The sequence below is a fragment of the Dermochelys coriacea genome, chromosome 2 (genome assembly GCF_009764565.3).
Source record: "Dermochelys coriacea isolate rDerCor1 chromosome 2, rDerCor1.pri.v4, whole genome shotgun sequence".
Taxonomy (NCBI): domain Eukaryota; kingdom Metazoa; phylum Chordata; order Testudines; family Dermochelyidae; genus Dermochelys; species Dermochelys coriacea.
Window position 1 is genome coordinate 18,982,215 of NC_050069.1, and position 22,291 is coordinate 19,004,505.

At 39.7% G+C, this 22,291-nt stretch overlaps 1 protein-coding gene across 9 annotated transcripts in view; it reads left to right on the forward strand.

Annotated features, from left to right (window-relative positions):
- The window catches only part of ASAP1 (ArfGAP with SH3 domain, ankyrin repeat and PH domain 1), a 398,854-nt gene that overhangs the window by 350,397 nt on the left and 26,166 nt on the right, over positions 1–22,291 (forward strand). For 5 of the 9 annotated variants that reach the window (XM_043507341.1, XM_043507342.1, XM_043507345.1 and 2 more), the window contains 2 exons: positions 1,501–1,729; positions 16,734–16,895. In XM_043507341.1, coding sequence (XP_043363276.1) covers positions 1,501–1,729; positions 16,734–16,895 — 391 coding nt within the window. Of the gene's footprint in view, positions 1–1,500; positions 1,730–13,188; positions 13,243–16,733; positions 16,896–22,291 lie in introns of all 9 variants that reach the window. The other 4 variants (XM_043507340.1, XM_043507339.1, XM_043507343.1 and 1 more) reach the window with 1 other exon arrangement.

Genomic DNA, 22,291 nt, shown 5'->3' on the forward strand with positions numbered 1-22,291 from the left:
ACAGGGAGTGGCTCTGTGGTGACAGAGAGTGCTTGAGCCGCCTAACGAGTACTGCAGTTCTGACAACTGTGTAGTAGGCAAGCACATGTCTTCAGTAGAATGGATATGTGAAACACGCCTCGAAGAGCAGGTGTGGTAGGTAGTTATGGAAAGGTAGGTAACCATTTCTCCTTTAATTAAAATGTGTCTTCATAGATGTTAAAATATGCACACTGAAGACCGGACATATCTTTAATGTAAAATGCATGTATGCAATTTTAAAAAAAAAGTTGCATATTTTTACTTTAATTATAGCTGCCAGAAGAAAATGAATTTAATTAAATCAATATAGTTGTCCTTTTTATGCTGATTTTTTTCCTCCAAATTGAGATAGGTTAGGTTTTTATAATTCATAAAAGATGCACTTTTTGTGTTAAATATACTTTCTACAAATCCATAATTTGTTTTTACCTATTGCATCAACAGCCCTGTTGATCAACTGTTGCACAGTTCTGGAAAAAGGAGTCATGAAAGAACCAAATTCAGGGCAAAAGGAAGAATTTCCTACTGGTTAGAGTGATTGTCTGGGTCTTGGGAGACCAGGTTTCAATTCCGTGCTCTCCCACAAACTTCCTGTGTGACCTTAGCCAAGTCACTTAATTGCTCTGAGTGCTCTTTTCCCCATCTGTAAAATGGGGATAATAGTTCTTCCCTACCTAACACAGATATGAGGAGAAATACACTAAAAATGTTGGAGGTTGCCCCATTATTACCAAAAATGGGGACCTTAGGGATCTTCAAAATAGAAAATGACACACATGTTGGGAAAAGAAAATATAGCATCTTGTAAATGGCTACTGCAGTAAGCATGCCAAACTTGTTTGCCTGAAAAGTTATTCCTTTATTTCTCTATGCATTTATAATGCATTCTAGCATCACATGTAATTTTAAATTAATATCCTGGCCCCATTGGTAGTCTTCCCCCTTGAGTTCAGTTGGGCCAGGATTTTAAGTGCAATTCAAACTGAAGGTTTACTGTTACCTCCTAAATAATAATTTGTTAAAAACCAAGCAAGGTGAATAGCATAATTATATAGCAGTACATATATAGTTTTCAGTGCCAGTAATCTAATTACAACTTGTAAATTTTAATCTGCTAAAGCCACAGCCATTAATTTATGTGAGAGGAGTGGGAGTTTCATGAATGAGGATACTTTAAGGGATGAGCTGAAGTTATCTAACCAATAAGCAAGGAAGCCATATTGGTGTATATGTATATCAGGAACTAGTTCTTCTGTAATCATACAAATATTTTTTCTGTATTTAATCTCTCTCACTCACTCTCACACACACACCCACCCACCCTTCCTCTATATACCAGTGGCTTTCACATTTTGTATAGTATTGTAAAAAAGATGACAAAGTTGAGAATTGCAGGACTCCAAAATAAGTATATGATGAATATATTGGCCCTCCTATACTAAATCTGTGCAATAATGTAATTTTTCTCTGTTTTCATAGCCTAGTCCTATAAAGAAAGAACGTTCTCCAAGACCCCAGAGCTTTTGTCACTCTTCCAGTCTTTCCCCCCAAGACAAAATGACTCTGCCTGGATTTAGCACTCCTAGAGATAAACAAAGACTGTCCTACGGAGCCTTTACAAATCAGATTTTTGTCTCTACAAGCACAGATTCTCCAGCTTCTCCAACAGCAGATGCTCCTCCTCTCCCTCCTAGAAATGCTGGCAAAGGTAAGTCTGTTCGCAAAAATTTAATGGAAACCAAAAATTATTGTTCAATGGTTATCATAACCAACCTGAACACTTTGTGTTCTTTCAAGATTGTGTGCTTTTCCTTCACTTTGTATAATGCTTTTTAATCAGATGAAGTTCACATACTGAAAGCTTGCATTTTACAGTGCTGAAATGAAAAGTTTACAGTAGATTTGTATTTAAGTTGCATCCAACATGAATTATTAAGAATAACAAATACATACTACAATTCCGCTTTCAAAAAAGCAGCTAATTCATTCTATATAGAAATAATTCTGCTTATGTTATGCTTGTTATTTAAAGCCATTATTTTAACAGTACACACTAGACATAAACCCAAACCAGAATCTCAAATCTGAGCCCTTTGAACATCTTGGTAACTAATGAGCGGTGCTTCAGGTTACAATGCTATGCAGCTTCTGGCAGAGAATACAGCCAGACCATGAGCAGGCTGGTGAGGTCCCCACTTATCATACTAGGCTCCCCACATATAGAGCTGCTAGAATGGCTCTGCTGAGCACTAATGGGGGGGAAGGGAAGGTCCTAAGCACTCCACCAGGTGTCCACTGGTCTGCATATTCACTGAAAAACTGAGCAAGAGGCCCCAGGTCTTCACTGAGTGAAACAACCGCTTGGTTTTGTAGGATTATCCATGAAGAAGAATTAAGGGTTTGTGCTAAAATTGTGTAACCATCACCATGTGCACTTAACGTACACCATGCGATACTTAATGTTGCCTTCTTTGTGATGAAATAATAAATTTTATAATAGTGTTTAAAAGGGAAGAGAATCTCTTACAACTATATTAGTCCTGAAGATTTTTTTCACACCTGATGTATTGCTGCTGTAATAGATGTTAATAGTTCGTTAATCCATTTATACCATACTCATAACATTATGATTTGGAGTGGGCTATTCACCTATGGAATATAATTGTTAGTTTTCTATAATTCACTGAAGTCTAATCTTGAAGCTTTGCTACCATCAAATTTTCTACTTTTTTCTTTCCTGCAGCTTATACAGAGCCAAACTGTTTTTATTTATTTCTTTTGATTTTGATTTGTTTTTAAACTAGACTTATGTAAAATGTGCTTAGTGGCTAACAGCATAACATGAGGCTAAAAGCCTTAAGTGAATTTGCCCCCTTGAGGTACAAAGCTGTTACATAACTATTTGCATTTCATTTTCTTGGCTCTTACGTTAGTTTAAATTTCCAAAAGGAATAAAGAAAAGATCTCATTAAAGTGTACAGCGTGACACTGGACGCAGTAGTCTCTGTTTGCTTTATAGAACAACAGTTGCATGATTCAGATACCATGCTTGGGAAATACTGTTCCAAGGGCAGCATTAGTCATGCATTGGTGATTTTAGTGTTCCATGGTGGTTATTTTTTTTTAATATAGGAAAATTGCCAATTGACTGCCTAAATAGCCATGCTGTTCTGTTGCACAGCTTCTGTCTTCATCCATTACTCATGGGCTAATGCTCCCCTTCCTGTGGCATTCGGAGGTGGTCCAGTGTTGCTGCTGGAGGCTCCAGGACTAAGCTCCGATCTTCAGCTAAGGCCACCAGATTTTCTGCCTCCGGTGATGGAGCAAGCTGGTAGTTCAGTTTCTCCCAACCATTTTGTTTTAAAGCCTTTATTATTATTCATTTTCATGCAGTTTTGACTTCCTCCCCTCAATGAGATGAATAGCAGCAGGATGGTTTCAGCCACCTGGATCTGCTACTGCAGCACCTCCTGTTAGACTCCTCTGCAGGGCTGTCCTAAAAACACCAGACTTAAATCTAAGTGTTGTTCCTTACATGAGGCAGCACTTACAAGATCTTCATAGGGTTCATTATGATTTGCTTGTTGCCATGCTAGTTGCATTACTAGGGCACGGGGCTTAAAGTCCGGCCAGCCAACCTTGGCACTGGGCTCAGAGTCAGATCAGCAAGTCAAGTCCCAACCCTGCCCCAATGTCTCACAGAAAAGCCTGATCAAGAGCTTCTGAGCTTTCGGGTAGAGAGTCTAAGGATGAGGAGAGAGCTATTTGGTCATCTTAGGGGGTATGTCTTGCAACAGACATGGGCTGGAGGGGGAAAAATCCTGAAAGGATCTAGTGTCCCTCCCAGATAGTGAAGTGGGTCCTCAGCTCCCTGGGGAAAGAAGCGGGGCTCCTACACAGATCTCCTTACTCCCACTATGAATCAGGGGATTCTCATGGTACTCTGGGGTATGTCCTTCAAATCCCATACACTCCCAGAATTACAGAAGCAAATGTGTCCTTCACAAGGCAGTGATTACTCCTGGGGAAGTAAATGGGGAAGAAATATGGGGTTAGCCTCCTCCTCCTTTGTCTTCCTCTCCTGAGGGATTGTTTGCTGGGGCTTTTGTCATACACAGAGTTTCTCTCACAGACCGTCTTCTCTACCATGCTCACTGTCCCTCCATCATGCCCTGTGGGCATGCAGAGAAGCCTGTGTTCCTCCTATGCAGTTCTTCCTCAGGCTGAAGCCTAATTGGGATTGAGCCTGTCTGGCTTTCAGCCCAAGGACCCTTGCTCTGCCAGGGAAAGATGGTTAGACTCTGAAAGGCAGACTCCACCACTCCATAGGCTGGCTCCACATTAAAGCCCTAGGAGCACTTCAAGCAGTCTGACCAGAAAAGAGGGTCCCCACAAAACTGCACCATCATGGGATTACAGGGAGGAAAATGAGAAATCATAGAATATCAGGGTTGGAAGGGACTCGGGAGGTCATCTAGTCCAACCCCCTGCTCAAAGCTGGACCAACACCAACTAAATCATCCCAGCCAGGGCTTTGTCAAGCCTGACCTTAAAAACCTCAAAGGAAGGAGATTTCACCTCCTCCCTAGGTAATGCATTGCAGTGCTTCACCACCCTCCTAGTGAAAAAGTTTTTCCTCATATCCAACCTAAACCTCCCCCACTGCAACTTGAGACCATTACTCCTTGTTCTGTCAACTGCTACCACTGAGAACGGTCTAGATCCATCCTCTTTGGAACCCCCTTTCACGTAGTTGAAAGCAGCTATCAAATCCCCCCTCATTCTTCTCTTCCACAGACTAAACAATCCCAGTTCACTCAGCGTCTCCTCATAAGTCATAAGTTTCAGTCCCCTAATCATTTTTGTTGCCCTCCGCTGGACACTTTCCAATTTTTCCACATCCTTCTTGTAGTGTGGGGCCCAAAACCAGACAAAGTACTCCAGATGAGGCGTCGCCAATGTCAAATAGAGGGGAACGATTACATCCCTCGATCTGCTGGCAGTGCCCCTACTTATACAGCCCAAAATGCCGTTAGCTTTCTTGGCAAAAAGGGCACACTTCCCATGTTCAAAATAATCCTAGCAGGAGCAACCTAGTACAATACTTACTTGGATGCTGGCCACCCTAGGGAGCAGGCAGGCAGCCTTTTAGCCTTAAAGGGACACCTAGCAAACTACTTCCATAATTGAGGTATATGTACCACTCACCTTCTCTGTTGTGTGGTCTTATGTCAGAATGAATATTGTACTACCTCCCTTCTGTAAACAGCCTGGGGGAAAAGTACTACACATGCAAAACAACAAAACATATCACCAACCTACAAGATTTTTTCAGGACAGGATGTCAATTAGTAGCTTGCAAGGAACTCATTAATATTAATAAAATATCTTCCCCTTCAAGCATTGTTAGACACAAGCTTTCCTGTTAATGCCTCCTTTGAGGGCATCATAAGAGTCAAATGAGGACATCTGATTAAACAAAATGTTAATCTAAAATGTTTATATCAAACAAATTTTATAATTTTGGGGAGCCTAAGGTGTGGTGCAACAATAGCTCCACCAGTCAAAAACGTAGTCGCATCTTCAGAAGGGAACTTCTTTCCAAAAGACCCACAGGCCGTAGGAATGATGACACAATGCACAGCAATTTCAAACCTTAGCTATAGCCTTTCAGATCAGAGGTTCCTCATACATTTAGCAAGGAATACCCTCTTTATGGCAAAAAAGTGGTTTATTCTCTAAAGGTATGATCCAAGCTGGGAGTAAGATATCCCAAGTTCTGTCCTGGTCAGATCCTTAATGTGATATTTGATGAGCAATGGATTCCAATGTGGTGGCTACAAGGAAGCCATGTTATATCCGTGAATAGCTTCATCCTAAATGGATATCTTGTGCATGCAAAATTGTTGGTGGGGAGCTATTGGGGGAAACATTAGAGAAATCACTATCTGAGATTGCAGAGTGGCCTCAGCTCTCATTGTTGAAGCTAGCATAGCAATCCAGTGGCTGCTACCAACACCAACGGTGTTCAGGAAGTAACTATTACTCTGGCAGAGGGGAAAATCTGGAGCAGAAGTTTCCAAAGGAACCTAGATAAATTTTCCTCCAAACCAATGAAATCCTCAGCATGACAAAGAGTATTTGAGTACAAGATCTCACAATTCCAGTGCAAGACTCTTCCTTCTGATCCATCCTCTGCACCCAGAATCTTAAATGGCTGGCGGAAGTCATAGTAGCAAGACACAGGTTGCATGTTACATACTGATGTCCATTCATAGACAATATGCCAATTGGTATCCTGTCCAGAGGAATAGACTTATTCATAAATGAACAGCTGCTGGAAAGGATTAATAGTTACCAGTTCTTCAAAATCAACAGACATGGCTCTGGCTTTAATTTTAACATAATGGTAGAGAATTGCAGAGAACCAAAACTTGCATCAGTCATTTTCTGAGAGGTCGTTAGTAGCCAATTATTTCTCATGTCTAGGATTGCTGGTGCCAGGCATCAGCTTCATCCCAAGTGGATTTCTCAAAATCTATCTGCTGAAATGCCTTCTGAGGACATAGAACCATGCACTTCATACAATGCAAAATTAGGTGTCATTCTCAGATAATAGCCAAATGTCCGTTTGTGGGCAGAAAAGTACAAACAACATATTGAAAGCCAACCCATCTTTCACTCTAGACCCTTGCATACTTACTGTGGAAGTAAGCATACTTGGAAGACAAAGTTTCCAAAATCTCAGAGCACACATCTTTTTAGTTCATTTCAACACCTCTGCCAGGTTGTGTCCTTTAAAAAAAAAAAAAAAAAAAAAAAAAAAAGGCAAAACCAACAAACATGGACATATGGGATTGAATCAGTGGTCCGTCAAGTCCAGTATCCTATCTGTGACAGTGACCAGTACCAGCTATGTCAGTGGAAGGTGCAAGAAATCACATTGTTTCATGAGATGGTCTCCATCTGCATAGGGAGGGGGATAGATTTTGGGGTTGGATGCTGGCGCAGTTGATTAAAATAACGTTAAACTAGGAATTTGGGGGGAGATAGGTGGGAGATGCTCATGTAATCTCCATGCCTGATTCTACTATTGAGTGGGAGGAGAATCAAGTAAAAGAGAATACAGCGATATAGAAAGGAACAGCAGAGAGTAGGAGGATGGATAACAAGAGGAAAGGCATTGGCAGTAAAATGACTTTACTTAGTGTGCAAGGAATCTGAATGAGACCAAGCAGAAAACATACTTAATCCAATGCAAGGGACCTGGATAAACTAGAACTACTGGTACAGTAAGTGAAACCAGATATTATTGGGGTAACTGAAACGTGGTGTAATAGTAGTCATGAGAATGAAAGTACTGAAGGAGATGTGCTGTTCAGGAAAGGCAAAAATAAAGGTGATGGAGTAGCATTGTGTATTAATGATGAGATAGGCTGTAAAGGAATTAGAAGTGGTGGAATGGGTAAAATGGAATTTCTTTGTGTCAGAATCACTTTGGGGAAGGAAGGTAATAGAGGCTCCACTGGGATAGTGCTTGGGGCCTGCTACAGATCCCCAGGATCCAGTTTGGATGTGGAGAGAGACCTCTTTAATATTTTGAATGAAATAAATCCTGCTGGGAATTTTATGATTATGGGAGACTTTAATTTCCCAGATATAGATTGGAGGACAAATGCTACTAATAACGGTTGGTCCCAGATATTCCTAGATGTGATAGCCGACAGATTTCTTCACCAAATAGTCACCAAGCCAACAAGAGATGATGCCATTTTAGATTTAGTATTGGTAAGCAGCAAGGACCTCATAGAAGAACTAATTGTAGAGGTTTGAATGATCATGAGTTAATTCATTTTAAACTAAATAGAAGGATAAACAAAAATAGATCTGCAACTAAGGTCCTTGATTTCAAAAGGACAAACTTAAAAAAAAATTAGGGAATTAGTTAGGGAGGTGGACTGGACTGAAGAACTCTAGGATCTGAATGTGTAGAAGGCTTGGAATTTAAATCAAAGTTGCAGAAACTCTGAAGTCTGCATCTCAAGCAAGGGGAAAAAACTCATAGGGAAGGATTGCATACCAAAGATGGAGGATGGTTACTAGTAGAGTTCTTCAAAGACTGGTCTTGGGATCAATCTTATTTAACATTTTCATTAATGACCTTCACACAGAAAGTGGGAGTGTGCTAATAAAATTTGCTGATGGCACAAAGTTGGGAGGTCTTGTCAATATAAGGCAGTCTAGAATATCATACAAGGAGATTTGGATGACCTTGAAAACTGGACTAATGGAAATGGGCTGAAATATCATAGTGCCAAGTCATCCATTTAGGGACTGAAAACAAGAATTTTTACTGTAAGCTAGGGATGTATCAGTTAGAAGCAATGGAGGAGAAAATCATGAAAGTGTTGTTTGATCACAGGATGACTGAGCCCCCAGTGTTATATGGCTGTGAAAACAGCTAATGCAATCCCAGGATGTATCAGGTTAGGTATTTCCAGTTGAGACAGGGAAATGCTGTTACCCGTGTTCAAAGCACGTGTGAGACCTCAATGGAATACTGCCTAAAGTTATGGTCTCCCCTGTTTAAGAAAGATGAATTCAGACTGGTACAGGTGCAGGGAAATGCTACTAAAATGATCAGAGGAATAGAAAACCTACCTTACAAGATGAGACTTAAACAGCTTGCCTTGCTTAGCCTAACAAAAGGAAGACTATGGGGAGATGATATAGCTCTGTATTAAATATGTCAGAGGGACAAACACCAGGGAGGGAGAGTATTTAAGTTAAGGGCCAATGTTGTCTCAAGAACAAATGGATATGAACTGTTCATCACAAGTTTAGGCTTTAAATTAGACAAAGTTTTCTACCATCGGAGGAGTGAAGTTCTGAAACAGCCTTCCAAGATGAGTAGTGGGTACAAAAATCCTAATTTGTTACAAGGCTGATCTTGAAAAATGTATGAAGTGGGTGGTATAATGAGGTTGCCTCCAATGGGATATAGCCCATCCATGACTGCTATTAGAAAATATCTCCAATGGCTGAAGATGGGACATTAGATGGGAAGTACTCTGAGTTACTACAGAGAATTATTTCCCCAGTGTCTGGCTGGTGGGTCTTGACCACATGCTCAGGATCTAACTGATCTCCATATTTGGGGTCATGAAGGATTTTTCCCCAGGGTGAGATGGGCAGAGACCCTTGAAGGTTTTCACCTTCCTCTGCAGCATGCGTCACGGGTCTCTTCTCAGTTTGAACTAGATTAAATGGTGGATTTTCTATAATTTGAATTCTTTAAATCAATATGTGAGGACTTCAGTAACTCAGTCAGAGGCAATGGGCAATTTATAGGAGTGTGTGGGTGAGGTTCTGTGGCCTGCAATGTGCATGGGGTCAGACTAGATGATCATGTTGTTCCCTTCTGGCCTTAAAGTCTATGAGTCAAGCAAAACAAAAATGTACATTTTTGAAAGAGTATTACTGTATCAAAAATTTGGACACTGACATTTTCTGATGATAAACTGTTACACACAGACTCCTACATTATGATCTAGCATTAGAGAGTAGGAAATGTCAGACTGATGGTGTAAGACTGTGAATGAGATTGAGCGAAGTTAATGTTAAATTTAAACTATTATGTTTCTTTGCTTTCAAAACTGTCAAACCAGTCTAAGCTTGCTAGAGACACCAGCCTTTTTCTCTAGTCATATCAGATGCGACGTAGTGAGTGAGTTTCAACTGACATCATTGTACATGCGAATGGACATGTAGAGGATTTCATGAATTGAAAAAAATCTTGCATATAAATTCCAAATTTACCTGTGGTTATATGAATAGGTTGGGCTGGATCAGAAGGATAGTAGATAAAGTCCAAATACTGTAATATGTAAGACAGTGAGAACACACTCTAATATAGAAAGATCACCTCCGAAGTGGTTATTAATGTACTATAAATTATCCTAAACACTGTTTGTTTGTTTTTTATTTTAGTGTTTAATAACTCTAAACAAAATTAGACTCTGCTACCTGTCACTAAAAGAAGAGAAAGATGTGTTGGTACTGACTTTTAGATGTCATCTCCCCCACCCGCTGGGGAAAAAACACATCACTTTACCTTTTCAGATCCTCCTTACTCTCTTAATTTGTCATCATTGAGCTTGTCCATTAAATTACCACATTAATATGTTATTAATATGGTTATTTTTATAGAAAAATGATTTTTGCTTTCTATTTTAGACATATTACACCATTTGATTATAGGTGATCTGCAAATATTTTTAATATATTTTATGGGCTGAGTGCCCCATATAACAACAGTAAGAGGAGCATCCAGTCCATAAATGATTTTAAACTTACTTTTTTTTCCCCATTATTTCCATTCCCCCAAATTTAATCTCATTAGCTCCTTGTCTGATGTAAGGTTCCAGCAGCTACCATGGGACTGTGCTAGAGCGTGGAGCCAGTCCGTAAGGAGTAAGTAGGTGTTGGGTTCCATTATTTAGCAAGTGGTGTAGTTTTGAAAAAGTTTCTTAATATTGTTTTGTATCCTTTGGGATATAAATATAACAATTTTCCAAAGCATGCTGTATACTTAAAGAAAAACACCTCCCTTTAGTCCTTCGTAAGCTGGCTTCGGTCTCCAGTGCAGTTCCTTAGTAGCAAGGTTCCATGGTGTTTGCTGAGATGCCACAGTGAAGTGGAAACCATCAAATCTGAGCTTTGTGTGTGTTGGAATTATTATTTATGTAGGGGATATTACCATGACACTAATTTAACCTCAAATTCCTTTATTAAATCCAAAGGTTGATCATATTTTTACAATTGCTCTAAACATGCCTAAAAAGCCTAAATAATAAGCAATTTACTACATCCAAACAGTAACAAAACATTTATAAGCATCTGACCATGATATTTACAAACATGCTAAACCCAGGAGTATTGGACCCAATTTAGTCAGTCAGGCATTAGCAATGACCCTTCAGGAGTTCACCCTTTTGTACCCTTTTCATAAACCAGTGATGGCATTGCCTGTTACTAACTTAGCTAAAAACCATGTTGGGGCCAGTTTTGGGTCATTGCTGGTTCAATGTGCACAATTTTTTCTTATTATTAACTAATTATATTATAACTGGGGTTTCTTCTGCTATTTATCTTTATCAATTACCCTTCAGGTCTAGCTTTTCCAGTTAAGCCATATTCTTTGAAGGCCTTCTCACAACTGCTAGTAAAACCAGCACTGTACACACAAACTACGAAGCATTTTTCTTTTATTTAACTAAGCTAATTTAACTCTGTTCTAGCCTACAGTGTGGGGGAAGGAAGGCAAGTTAAAAATCATTTATGTACTGAATGCCCCTTTTACCCATGGTTTTTTAGTGCATTTGATGTCTAAAAGTTAACTTGGTTTATTTTTTTAAAACTGTGTGCATGTATATGGGTTTATAAATTACAGTATGTCAATTTGTGTGTGTGTGTGTGTGCGCGCGCAGCTAATGTATTTGCAAGTTACTTTTATATTTCTTTCAGAGTAGCAGCCGTGTTAGTCTGTATTCACAAAAAGAAAAGGAGGACTTGTGGCACCTTAGAGACTAATAAATTTATTTGAGCATAAGCTTTCATCCGATGAAGTGAGCTGTAGCTCATGAAAGCTTATGCTCAAATAACTTTGTTAGTCTCTAAGGTGCCACAAATACTCCTTTTCTTTTTGTATTTCTGCATATATTAGTTAATGTAAGGCTGAGTCCTTTGGCTTGGTAACTTTTCAACTGGAGTTTTAAAAGCTGCAGAAATTGATGTGTTTGCTCCTTACATTTCATTGAGAAAAAAGGGTACGCTAGAACTTGTCTATGTGATAAAAGTTGCACCAGTTGAAGTTAAATAGGCATACCTATTTATGTTAAACTGGTGCAAATCCCTGCATGGACATGCTTATTTTGTTAAAAGGTTGGCTTTTTTGGTTTAGCTAAAACTGATTACTTACATTAATTTATGCTAAACCAAAATAAGCCTGGTTTAAAAGTGAAATAAGTGTGTCCACACTTTTTGGCACCAGTTCAAATAAATTGGTTTAAAAATCACATCTTTAGTTAAACTGGATCAACTTTCTCATGTAAAAACAAGTCCTCAGTAATACTTAGTGAGAAAGTCACTTGAATTTCAATTTCCATAATTCTGACAAGCTTCAGCTGTCTGATAGGTTTGCTGGTTTGTGTGTTGTTTTTGTAATGTTTTTTTAAAACCGACAACCAAAGAATAGCATGGCTCAACCCATTAGTTTCAGTGATCTTAATTAAATGTCTGCAAATGTTTAGTGACAAACCCAGTATTCAGGGTAATGTTGCCAGCTAGTTCTTCTAGTCCTGTTGTAAAGGTTTGGGGCAAATTATGGGTCATTTTCACAATTTTAGGTGAAAATTAAGAAAATCTAAGTGGCTTTGCCAGTTTTCATCAGAAAACTTAATCAAAACCCTCCAATTTAGGTGTTTGGATTTTGAGCTGCTGGATTCATTTGATTTTCAAACTTGAAGCAAAACAGTGTGTCAACCCATATACATTGAAAGCACAGCTCTGACATTAATGCTCTTAGACTATATTATGACAGTCTTTCCTTACTAAATGCATACACAACTAATTTTTAAAGAAAAGTGCTTCTAGCTATGTGTTTTGTTGTATTTCATTGTCTTGTGTTTTTGATTTAGGTAAAACGAGCTATTTCACTCTTGTTTATATCTTGTTTTGTTAGTCTTGATTTGCTATGCTGTTAATTTTCCAGTACTTTTAATAGGAAGAGAGACCTGATGGGACACACTTATGAAAATCTACATGAAGTAACTTGATATAAGTTATTAATTGTAGGTTTTGGCTTATTTTACAGGAGAAATTTAGAGTTGACAGTTGTAAGTATAGTATATAGTTAATGTTCAGTCAATTTATTCTGCTCATGTCCTAAAGAGTAGTAGTGTGCTTGTGATCAGTATTTCTCAAATGTTGACATAAGAGCTTGACAAGTAAAGAAAAGATATTGTCTGAAATGATTACTCTAATCAGACAGAACTTTTAAATAATACCAATGAGCAATTTATATTTCTCATAAGAATTTTGAAAAAAATAGCAATATTTGTTATGAAAGTATCATTTTTAACACAAACTTATCACTTTCCTTTGCAGTACGTGTCCTACCATTAACTGGAATACTGGTTCTGCCATACCTCTCATGCAGTGGTAAAAAAAATATATACTTTAGGTTCTCCCACTACAAAAAAAATTATTTGATGGATGGTAACAGCTTTGCATGTTGTCACTGATACACAAATTAATATATAGAACATGTACTAACTCCACAAAAGCTGAAGTACACACACTGTAATTGCAGGCCTCTTACAACTATTTTAACTTCCCACAGAATGTTTTTAATTGCTGCACAGATAAATATTTTAAGGCTGGAAAATTTAATTTTAAATTACATGTTCTAGTAAACGTTTTCTAACTTACCGTGTATAAATTTATGCTATTCTGAGTTTTGATCGTTACAGGGAAGATAGTAATATTTGTATCAATATAGGTTGAACCTCTCTAATCCGGCACTCCCTGTTCTGGCAACATCCATTGTCTGGCATAGTCGCTGACTCCATGGGTGCTCCAGGGCTGGAGCACCCACAGGGAAAAATTAGTGGCTGCGGAGCATTTACTGGCGCCAAGCTTCCGCCTCTGCTGTCCCCCCTTCGCCTCTCGCGTGCCGGCAGCCCCACACTTACCAAGTCCTCCTCCTCCCTCCCAGCATTTCCGGAGCACCGCAAACAGCCGATTCCCAGCGTTCAAGCTCTGGGGGGTGGGGGGTGAGGGGGAGGACCTGGGGCCGGCCTCAGAGCCCCAGGGGAGGAGGCTTGCAGCCGGGACCCCAGATGGCAGTGGGGCCTGCGGACGGGGGACCACGCTGGGTGCAAAGCCTGGGGGTGCTGCAGCACCTCACGGACCCCTACTTTCCCGGGCCTATAGAGACCCACTGGCACTCTGCATTCACCTCCTGTGGTTCGGCATATTCTCTGATTCAGCACCAGTCAGGTCCTGAGCATGCCGTACTAGAGTGGTTCAACCTGTACTCAACATATCATTACAGACCTTAGTATCATTCCATCACCTGTTTCAGTAATAAATAACAGATTGCAGTTCATTTTTTCCACAGTAGTGTTTCCTGAAAATCCAACAATTTGACTTTCTGTCATTCTGAAACTAACTGTTGCCCTGAATATATTTTAGATGGTTTTCCCTATATTCCTTATTTTCCTGAAAAGAAACTTATCTTTGGTAAACGTTACCCACTGCTTTCCTAAAGGGGGGGGTGTTGTTTAGTGATTAGAGCAGGAGAGTGGTTGGGTTTATTAGCATTGGGAAAGTCACTGTGAATATTATTATTATTAATTTGTATTACTGGAACAGCTAAGAGCTCTAGTCATAAATTAGGACCCCCATTGTGTTAGCTGCTGTACAAACAGTGAACGAAAAGGCAGTCCTTGCCTGCAAAAAGTTTACAATTTAAATACAAGACAAGAGATCACAAATGGCTACATACAGGAAATAGAAAGGAAACAATGAGACGGAATTGGTCAACACTGCAAACCAACAATGTAACCGTTTTTAGGCAAAACTTCTCTGTCTGTTTATGCCATCTATAAAATGGGTATAACACTACTTACCTCACAATGTATGTTGCAAGTCTTAAAATTTGCAAAGTGATTTGAAATCCTTCTACTGAAAGGAGTTATATTTTAATTATTGCTATTGTACTATCCATAAATTTCACATGTTAGACTGTGAACATTTGAAAACTATAAAATTATAAACATTTTAAACTCTTTCTGTGGTATCTATAGACATATTAGTATCATGAGGTATTAAAAATGTGTACACTCTCTGTTTTAGTCACAAGTTCTTTCTATTTAATTTTACTTTTGTTTTTTGAAATATATATATTTAGTCAAGTTCTTGCTTTTCATTACTAATAAAAAGAGAGAGATCTTATTCAGTTTACTTCCACTTGAGTTTGAAGCTTTATGTTGCCTTAATTTAAATGGCAGTATATAGTGCCAATTCAGGATACTTTCTCCATTTTTTGAATGAAGCTTGGATTTTTTGTTCTGTAGTTCAGCTGGAAGGACTGATAAAGATGGTATGCACATCCATCAATTGGTCACTAGGGGGTGATCGGGTAAAACTGTAAGAACTTTAATGGTTTGCATTTATCAGATCCATGTGTGCCAGCACATGTACCTCCAAAGTGGAGATTTCAAATAATTACCTCTTTTTTCTTCTGTCCTTGTGTAGCAAACAAATATGTTGTATTAAATGTGACTTTTTAGAATAATGTTAGCAGCAGCACAATGAGTACTGAACTCTTTCTAAGGACCTCCTGAGGTCCCTTCCAACCCTGAGATTCTATAATTCTAAGGTTATATTTTGAGCTGCTGTTGGTTTGTAGCGCTTCACAAAATCATTCATATAAAATAAAATGAAGAGCTTCTGTGTTGCACAAGTCTACAGGATCCTCAGTCTAGATTTATAGCACCAAAACTGTCTATATGTTTGTTGGGAGAATTGTATTGCTTAAAGTTAGCTTTTTTTATAATGAAATTTTAAAAGATACAGAAATTATTCACATAGAAACTAACTGATAAAATTAGTATAGAAGAAGTGCATTAATTTGCACTAAGGTCTGAGAGAATTGCAAATTCCTGAATTGGTGAATAAATTAAACAAAAATAGCAAGGATAATTCATTGCAAAATTTATAGTACTTTGTTCACACATTTGACATGTAATTTGCTTCACATTATTTTTACATACACATGTTTTGCAGTACACGTGTAAAAGTAACAGTATTCATAATATTCACTCCGAGCTCTGTATTTTCTGAGGGAGGAAACAGCACTGCTTGTGTGCAAATTATGGTTATATAGATTAGCAAACTGCAAATTAGCAAGGTTCTACTGTATGACTTAAACAAGAGGCCATATTATTGTTTAAATCATAAGTAATATTCAGTGTATATTTAGGCAGGTTTTGAATGATGGAATAATTAAGTATTCATAGATAGACGCTATTTTTAATGCCTAAATCTTGCAATAAGTGCTATGTGGGCAGATCCCTGCATCTGAACAGAGTCTCGGACTAGTAGGACTCTATCCAGTCAAAGGCTCATGCAGAGCTCATTGCAGGACCATGGCATGACGTTTTGTCATGCACTATATATTTAATCCACACACAAACAGTAGCAATTAACAATAGAAAAAAGAATTTATTTTGGAAACCTATTTCTCAGCATTCAAGGAAAGTTTGCTAAAGGAAAAAAATTATAAAACCTGTTAGTCATATTAGCTATGATATGATGCTCTGAAGCTACAGTACTGATAAAGATTTAAAACATTTTCTGCTGTTTTTAACAATGCCTAAAATTATAAATCCTGCAGTGATTAACCTTATGTGAATGTACATTTTAAAATGTATGTTTGTCATTTATTGTCAAATTGCATACTGTCATATTACAATTAAAATGGCTAAAAGGTGATGGGTATGTCATTAATCTCAACCGTGTTTTGGCATGGCTTGTTTTTGTTTTCAGTCCTTTGCTCCATTTTACTATATTATGATTTTGAATTCTTCAGTGCTACTTTGATGTTACACATCCTGTATTGGTAAGATTTTTTGTTAATTTTTCAGGTCCACCTTCAACCCTTCCTCTAAGCACTCAACCCTCCAGTGGCAGCTCCACTCTTTCCAAGAAGAGACCACCTCCCCCACCCCCTGGACATAAAAGAACCCTCTCTGACCCACCAAGCCCGCTACCTCATGGACCCCAGAATAAGGGCCCAATTCCTTGGGGTGAGTTTTAAAAATGCAAAATAAAACAAAACTTAAGATGGGTGGTGTATATTACTTGCTTCTCTTAGTCAGTGCTATCTTTCCATTGCTGCTATATTTTGTGAATTTCAGAACAATTCCATCCTCAAATAAATCCCCAGGCTCTCTGTGATGTTGTCTGTACCAGTCCAGTGCCTGGCAGGTTTTTCATCTTTCTGCCAGTAGCAGGATGTAAAAAACAGATTAAGTATTTGTATAATGGGATACTTTGCTGACATAAACTTTATAGAAACATTTATTACAGACATATCCAGATAGGCACTTTCTTTTCATAGTAAAGACTAACTAGCCCAGTCAAACTTCTGCTTCTATTTGTAAATCCTGCCTACTCCTGGTAGCTGACACTCTTAGAGGAATTCCTTTGTCATGATAAAGACAAATCTTTTCTGAGGGAAAGTTGCCACCTTTCATAAAACCAGCCCCAGCACACCACATTCTTCTTTATCCTAAGGCCAGGTTTATAATACAGGCCTATATTGGTATAATTGCTCAAGGGTGTGAAAAATCCACACCTCTGAGCGACATAATTATACTGACCTAACCCCCTTCCCCTCACTAGTAGACAGCACTATGTACATAGCTACCCCACCCCTCAGGGAGATGGATTAACTATGATGACAAGAGAAGCTCTCCTGTTGGCATAGTAGCATCTTCACTAAACCACTACAGTGGCGCACCAGCAGCATTGTACATGAAGAGAAGCCCTTAGAAAAAATAGGAGAGGAATTGGTGCAAACAAAATGCTATTGTTGCCTCTTTTCAACCAGAGTGGCTAATCAGAGTTTGGGACCCTCAGGGTGTTCCAGTTAGAAGTAGAAATTGATAGTCTTGCATTTTCTTTCATGTAATCTTGTTTATTTACATGGAATGTAAAAAGTCTCTGCTTCTCCGAATGCAGAAGGAATCAAGAACAAGAGGAGCAGTTTCTTACTTTATAACCCCAAGCCTCTTTGGCTAACAGACCCAAAAGCTCTCTCCCTCGCTTTTTCCAGTGTCATGCTGTGCTCACTGGCTACTGCTGGGCTTTCTTGGTTTTTTCCCTCTGCGTCTCTCTCTGGTCTGTTTTCAGTTTCTCTGTGTTCTACCTACATACACACAGACCACAAACAATACTCAGCAAAACTCTCTGCCCACACAGTCCAAATTCCTGGGCAGATTCACAACACCTGCTTTTGTTCGTTTGTTTTTGTTTTTATTATAGGTAAACATGCATGTATGCAAGAGACAATAAATCAAACCTCATTTAATATTTTGGTCAACTATTTAAAAGAGTCTGTAGACATTACCGACAGATACTAGTGAAAGTGTCTGGCATTGATGATACATTGAGTCAGTGTTTAAAAAAAAAAATAAATCTATACCAAGAGAGATGTTTCAGTCCAATGGCCACTCAACAAAAAATGCCTTTTCCAGTCAACACCATTTCATCTTAGGTAGGAGGCTTCAGATTAACGTATCCTGACAGTTATATTGATTGAAAGATGTGTTCACTCCCACTCTCGAAGAGGTTTGTGATTGATGCAGTCACCAGTATCTGTCAGCATAATGCTATGTGCAGTAAACATTTGATACTGCTGCAAGTAAATACAGATGGATGTATTTTTCTGGGGTATTTCCAAGTGAATATCACAGATGTCCCAAATGTTTTTTTTTCTGCCAAATATAGCTTTTTGGACACAATGCATCTCAGGCCCATGTGATTTTACTCTGCACTGAGTCCAGCTGGCAGGATTTCCCTAAGCCCCTTTAACTTTAGCATTTAGGTCCAAAAATTGTTTAATGGGTCACTCACACTTTACTCAGATTGCTATGGCTGTCCTATTCTAAAGCTAAAATCTCTGACAAACATAAAAGCCATATAATTAGTCCAGTCAGCAACCTTTGGGCTTACACTAGATCCTAGTCTGATTCCAGTACTGATTTGTCTGTCATCTGTATTTGAGGCTCAGGTTAGATTCCAGTATGAGAGATGAAAAAGCCCAATGAAAGTGAAAGTTGCTATCTAAAAAAGAAAATATACACATTCATCATACCTCTACTGTCTTAAAAACTTGAGAAGTGAAGAGAGGCTTTGCAGCATTCCTTGAAGCACATTCTTGGCTATTTCAGGACGAAGTGGGGAGTGCATTCATAGATTGAAGGGCCAGAAGGGGCCATTGTGATCATCTAGCCCAGTGGTCGGCAACTTATGGCATGTGTGCCGATTTTTAATGGCACGCTGCTGCCTGCCAGGTCCCAGCCACCGGCCCCGCATTAAAAATCCTGCCCACCCCGGCTCGCTCTTCTCCGCCTTGCCTTGCCTCCCCCCCGCACGCCCAGGGCAGGGTGAATAAGCTTGGTCCTGCCGGCTGAGGCTGCAGGGCAGGCAAGTTCTCCCTTCACCTCCCCTTCCCCCAGCGTGCTGCATTCCTGCCCCTCCTCCTCTCCCTCCCTGATGCCCATCAGCTGATGGCCCTTGTGGGGGGAGGGGAAGAAGCGGAGCCCTCCAGGCGCTCCCTGCTCTGGGGAGGAGGCGGAGAAGAGGTGGGGACCGGGAGGTGTGTGAAATCAGGGCATATCCACTCCAGCCCTCTGCCCTGACTCCTGCACCCCCCCACACCCCAGCCCTGACTCCAGCACCCCCCACACATGCCCCAGCCCTCTGCCATGACTCCCGCACCCTCCTCAAATGCCCCCCCACACCCCCTGACTCTTGCACCCCCCACATTCCCACCCCCAACCTGAGCACCAAACGGGAGCTCCTGCACACACACCCCTCCCCACATTCCCACCTGCACCCCTCACACCAAATGGGAGCTGCCCAGGTAAGCACTCCATACCCAAACCTTCTGTCCCAACCCTGAGTCCCCTCCATCATTCTAGCTCCTGGCCAGACCCTACACCCCAACCCCCATCCTACTCCTTCACCCCCAGCTCTGTGCTCAGTGCACTCCCACCCTCAGCTCAGTGCAGAGAGAGAGGAAGAGAATGGGCCTAAACCAGGGAGAAGGTAGGTACCCACTCTATGGGGGTAGGGCTGGGATCCCAGACGGGCAGCGGGCTGAGCAGGGCCAGCAGCCGGGATCCTGGCCGGCAGGAGCTGGCGGATGGAACCCCAAACCGGCAGCGGGCTGAGTGGCAGCGGGCTGGGCCACTCAGCGCACTGCCGGTCTGGGGTTCTGGCTGCTGGCTCCTTGCCATCTGGGGTCCCGGCCGCAGGCGAACAGAACCCCAGGCTGGCAGTGGGCTGAGCGGGCCAGCGGCATGAGATCAGCATTTTAATTTAATTTTAAATGAAGCTTCTTAAACATTTTGAAAACCTTGTTTACTTTACGTACGACAATAGTTTAGTTATATAATATATAGACTTATAGAGAGAGAGACCTTCTAAAAACGTTAAAATGCATTACTGGCACGCAAAACCTTAAATTAAAGTGAATAAATGAAGACTCGGCACACCACTTCTGAAAGGTTATTGACCTCTGATCTAGCCTGACCTCCTGTATTACACAGGCCATAGAACTCAAAATAATTCCTAAATCATATCTTTTAAAAAAACCTCCGATCTTGATTTAAAAATTGTCAGCGATTTCCAATTATTAATTATTCTCCCTGTTAAAAATTTACACTTTATTTCCAGTCTGAATTTGTTTAACTTCAACTTCCAGCCATTGGATTGTATTATACCTTTCTCTGCTAGATTAAAGAACCCATTGTTAAATATTTGTTCCTTGTGTGGATGCTTATAGACTGTAATCAAGTCACCCCTTAGCCTTCTCTTTGTTAAAATAAATAGATTGAGCTATTTCAATCTATCATTGTAATCATTCTTGGGGCTCTTCTCTGAACCTGCCCCAATTTATCAACATCCTTCTTAATTCTGGGCACTAGGACAGATGCAGTATTCCAGCCGTGATCGCACCAGTGCCCAATATAGAGATAAGGTCACCTTTCTACTCCTGTGTAAGATTCCCCTGTTTATGCATCCCAGGATCACATTAGCTCTTTTGGCCACAGCATCACACCAGGAGTTAATGTTCTGCTGATTATCCTCCAAATCTTTTCAATCATAGCTTCCAGGAATAGTATCGTTCCCCCACTTTGTAAGTATGGTCTACAATTCTTTGATCCTAGATATATACATTCACAGTTAGCCATATTAAAATGCATATTGTTTGATTGCACCCCATTTGCCAAGCAATCCAGATTGCTCTGAATCAGTGACCCGTCCTCTTCATTATTTACCACTCCCCCAGTTTGTGTGTCATTGCAAAATTTTATCAGTGATGACTTTGTTTTCTTCCAGGTCAGTGATGAAAATGTTAAATAGAATAGGGCCAAAAAACGATCCTTCTGGGACCCCACTGGAAATACACCTGTTCAATGACATTTCCCTGGTTTATATTTTGAGACACCAATTAGCCAATTTTTAATTCATTCAATGTGTGCTATGTTAATTTTATATCATTCTAGGTTTTTAATCAAAATGTTGTGTGGTACCAAAATTGAACGCCTTAGAGAAGTCTAAATATGTTACGTCAACACTGTTATCCTTATTGACCAAACTTGTAATCTCATCAAAAAAAGATATCAAGTTAGTTAAACAGGATCTGTTTTCCATAAAATCACATTTATTTGCATTAATTACAATACTCTCCTTTAATTCTTTATTAACTGAGTCCTGTATCAGCCACTCCATTATTTTGCCCAGGATTGATGTCAGGCTGACAGGCCTATAACTATCTGGGTCATCTCCTTTACTTTTTTAAAAATTGGCACAACATTACCTTTCTTCCAATCTTGTGAAACTTCCTCAATACTCCCAAGACTTACTGAAAATCAACATAATAGTCCCGTGAGCTCCTAAGCCAGCTCTTTTAAACTCTTAGATGCAAGTTAAATGAACCTGCTGAATTAAAAAACATCTAACTTTAGTAGCTTCTGTTACCCTGAGTTTTCAGAACCCAAAGCAGTGGTAATTGAACTTTCTCTCTCCATGTGGTATCAGGAATAAATCAATGGGGGCACACCTCCTCCATCCGATACATGATTAATACAAACCAAAATGCTTTTATCTAAAACTACTTTTTAATGAGGTCTCAAGCACACACACACATATATACTAGTAAATTCAGAGCATTCCAAACATTTATAGTTACCCAAAAGTCTGAAATTGTTTCAAGAAATCAGCAGCCGGGCTTCAGGTGGCCCCCTCCTTCTATCTAGCTGCTGAGGAACGTAGGTGTCAGATCCTTTCCCAAGAAAAAGCTTCCTCTGACTGCTCGAAAGAACACTTTCTAACTAAACCTTTTATAAATTTTATCCAGACAAAGCACATAAATCATAATAGCCCCAATAGGCTAATAATTTCCATGTCA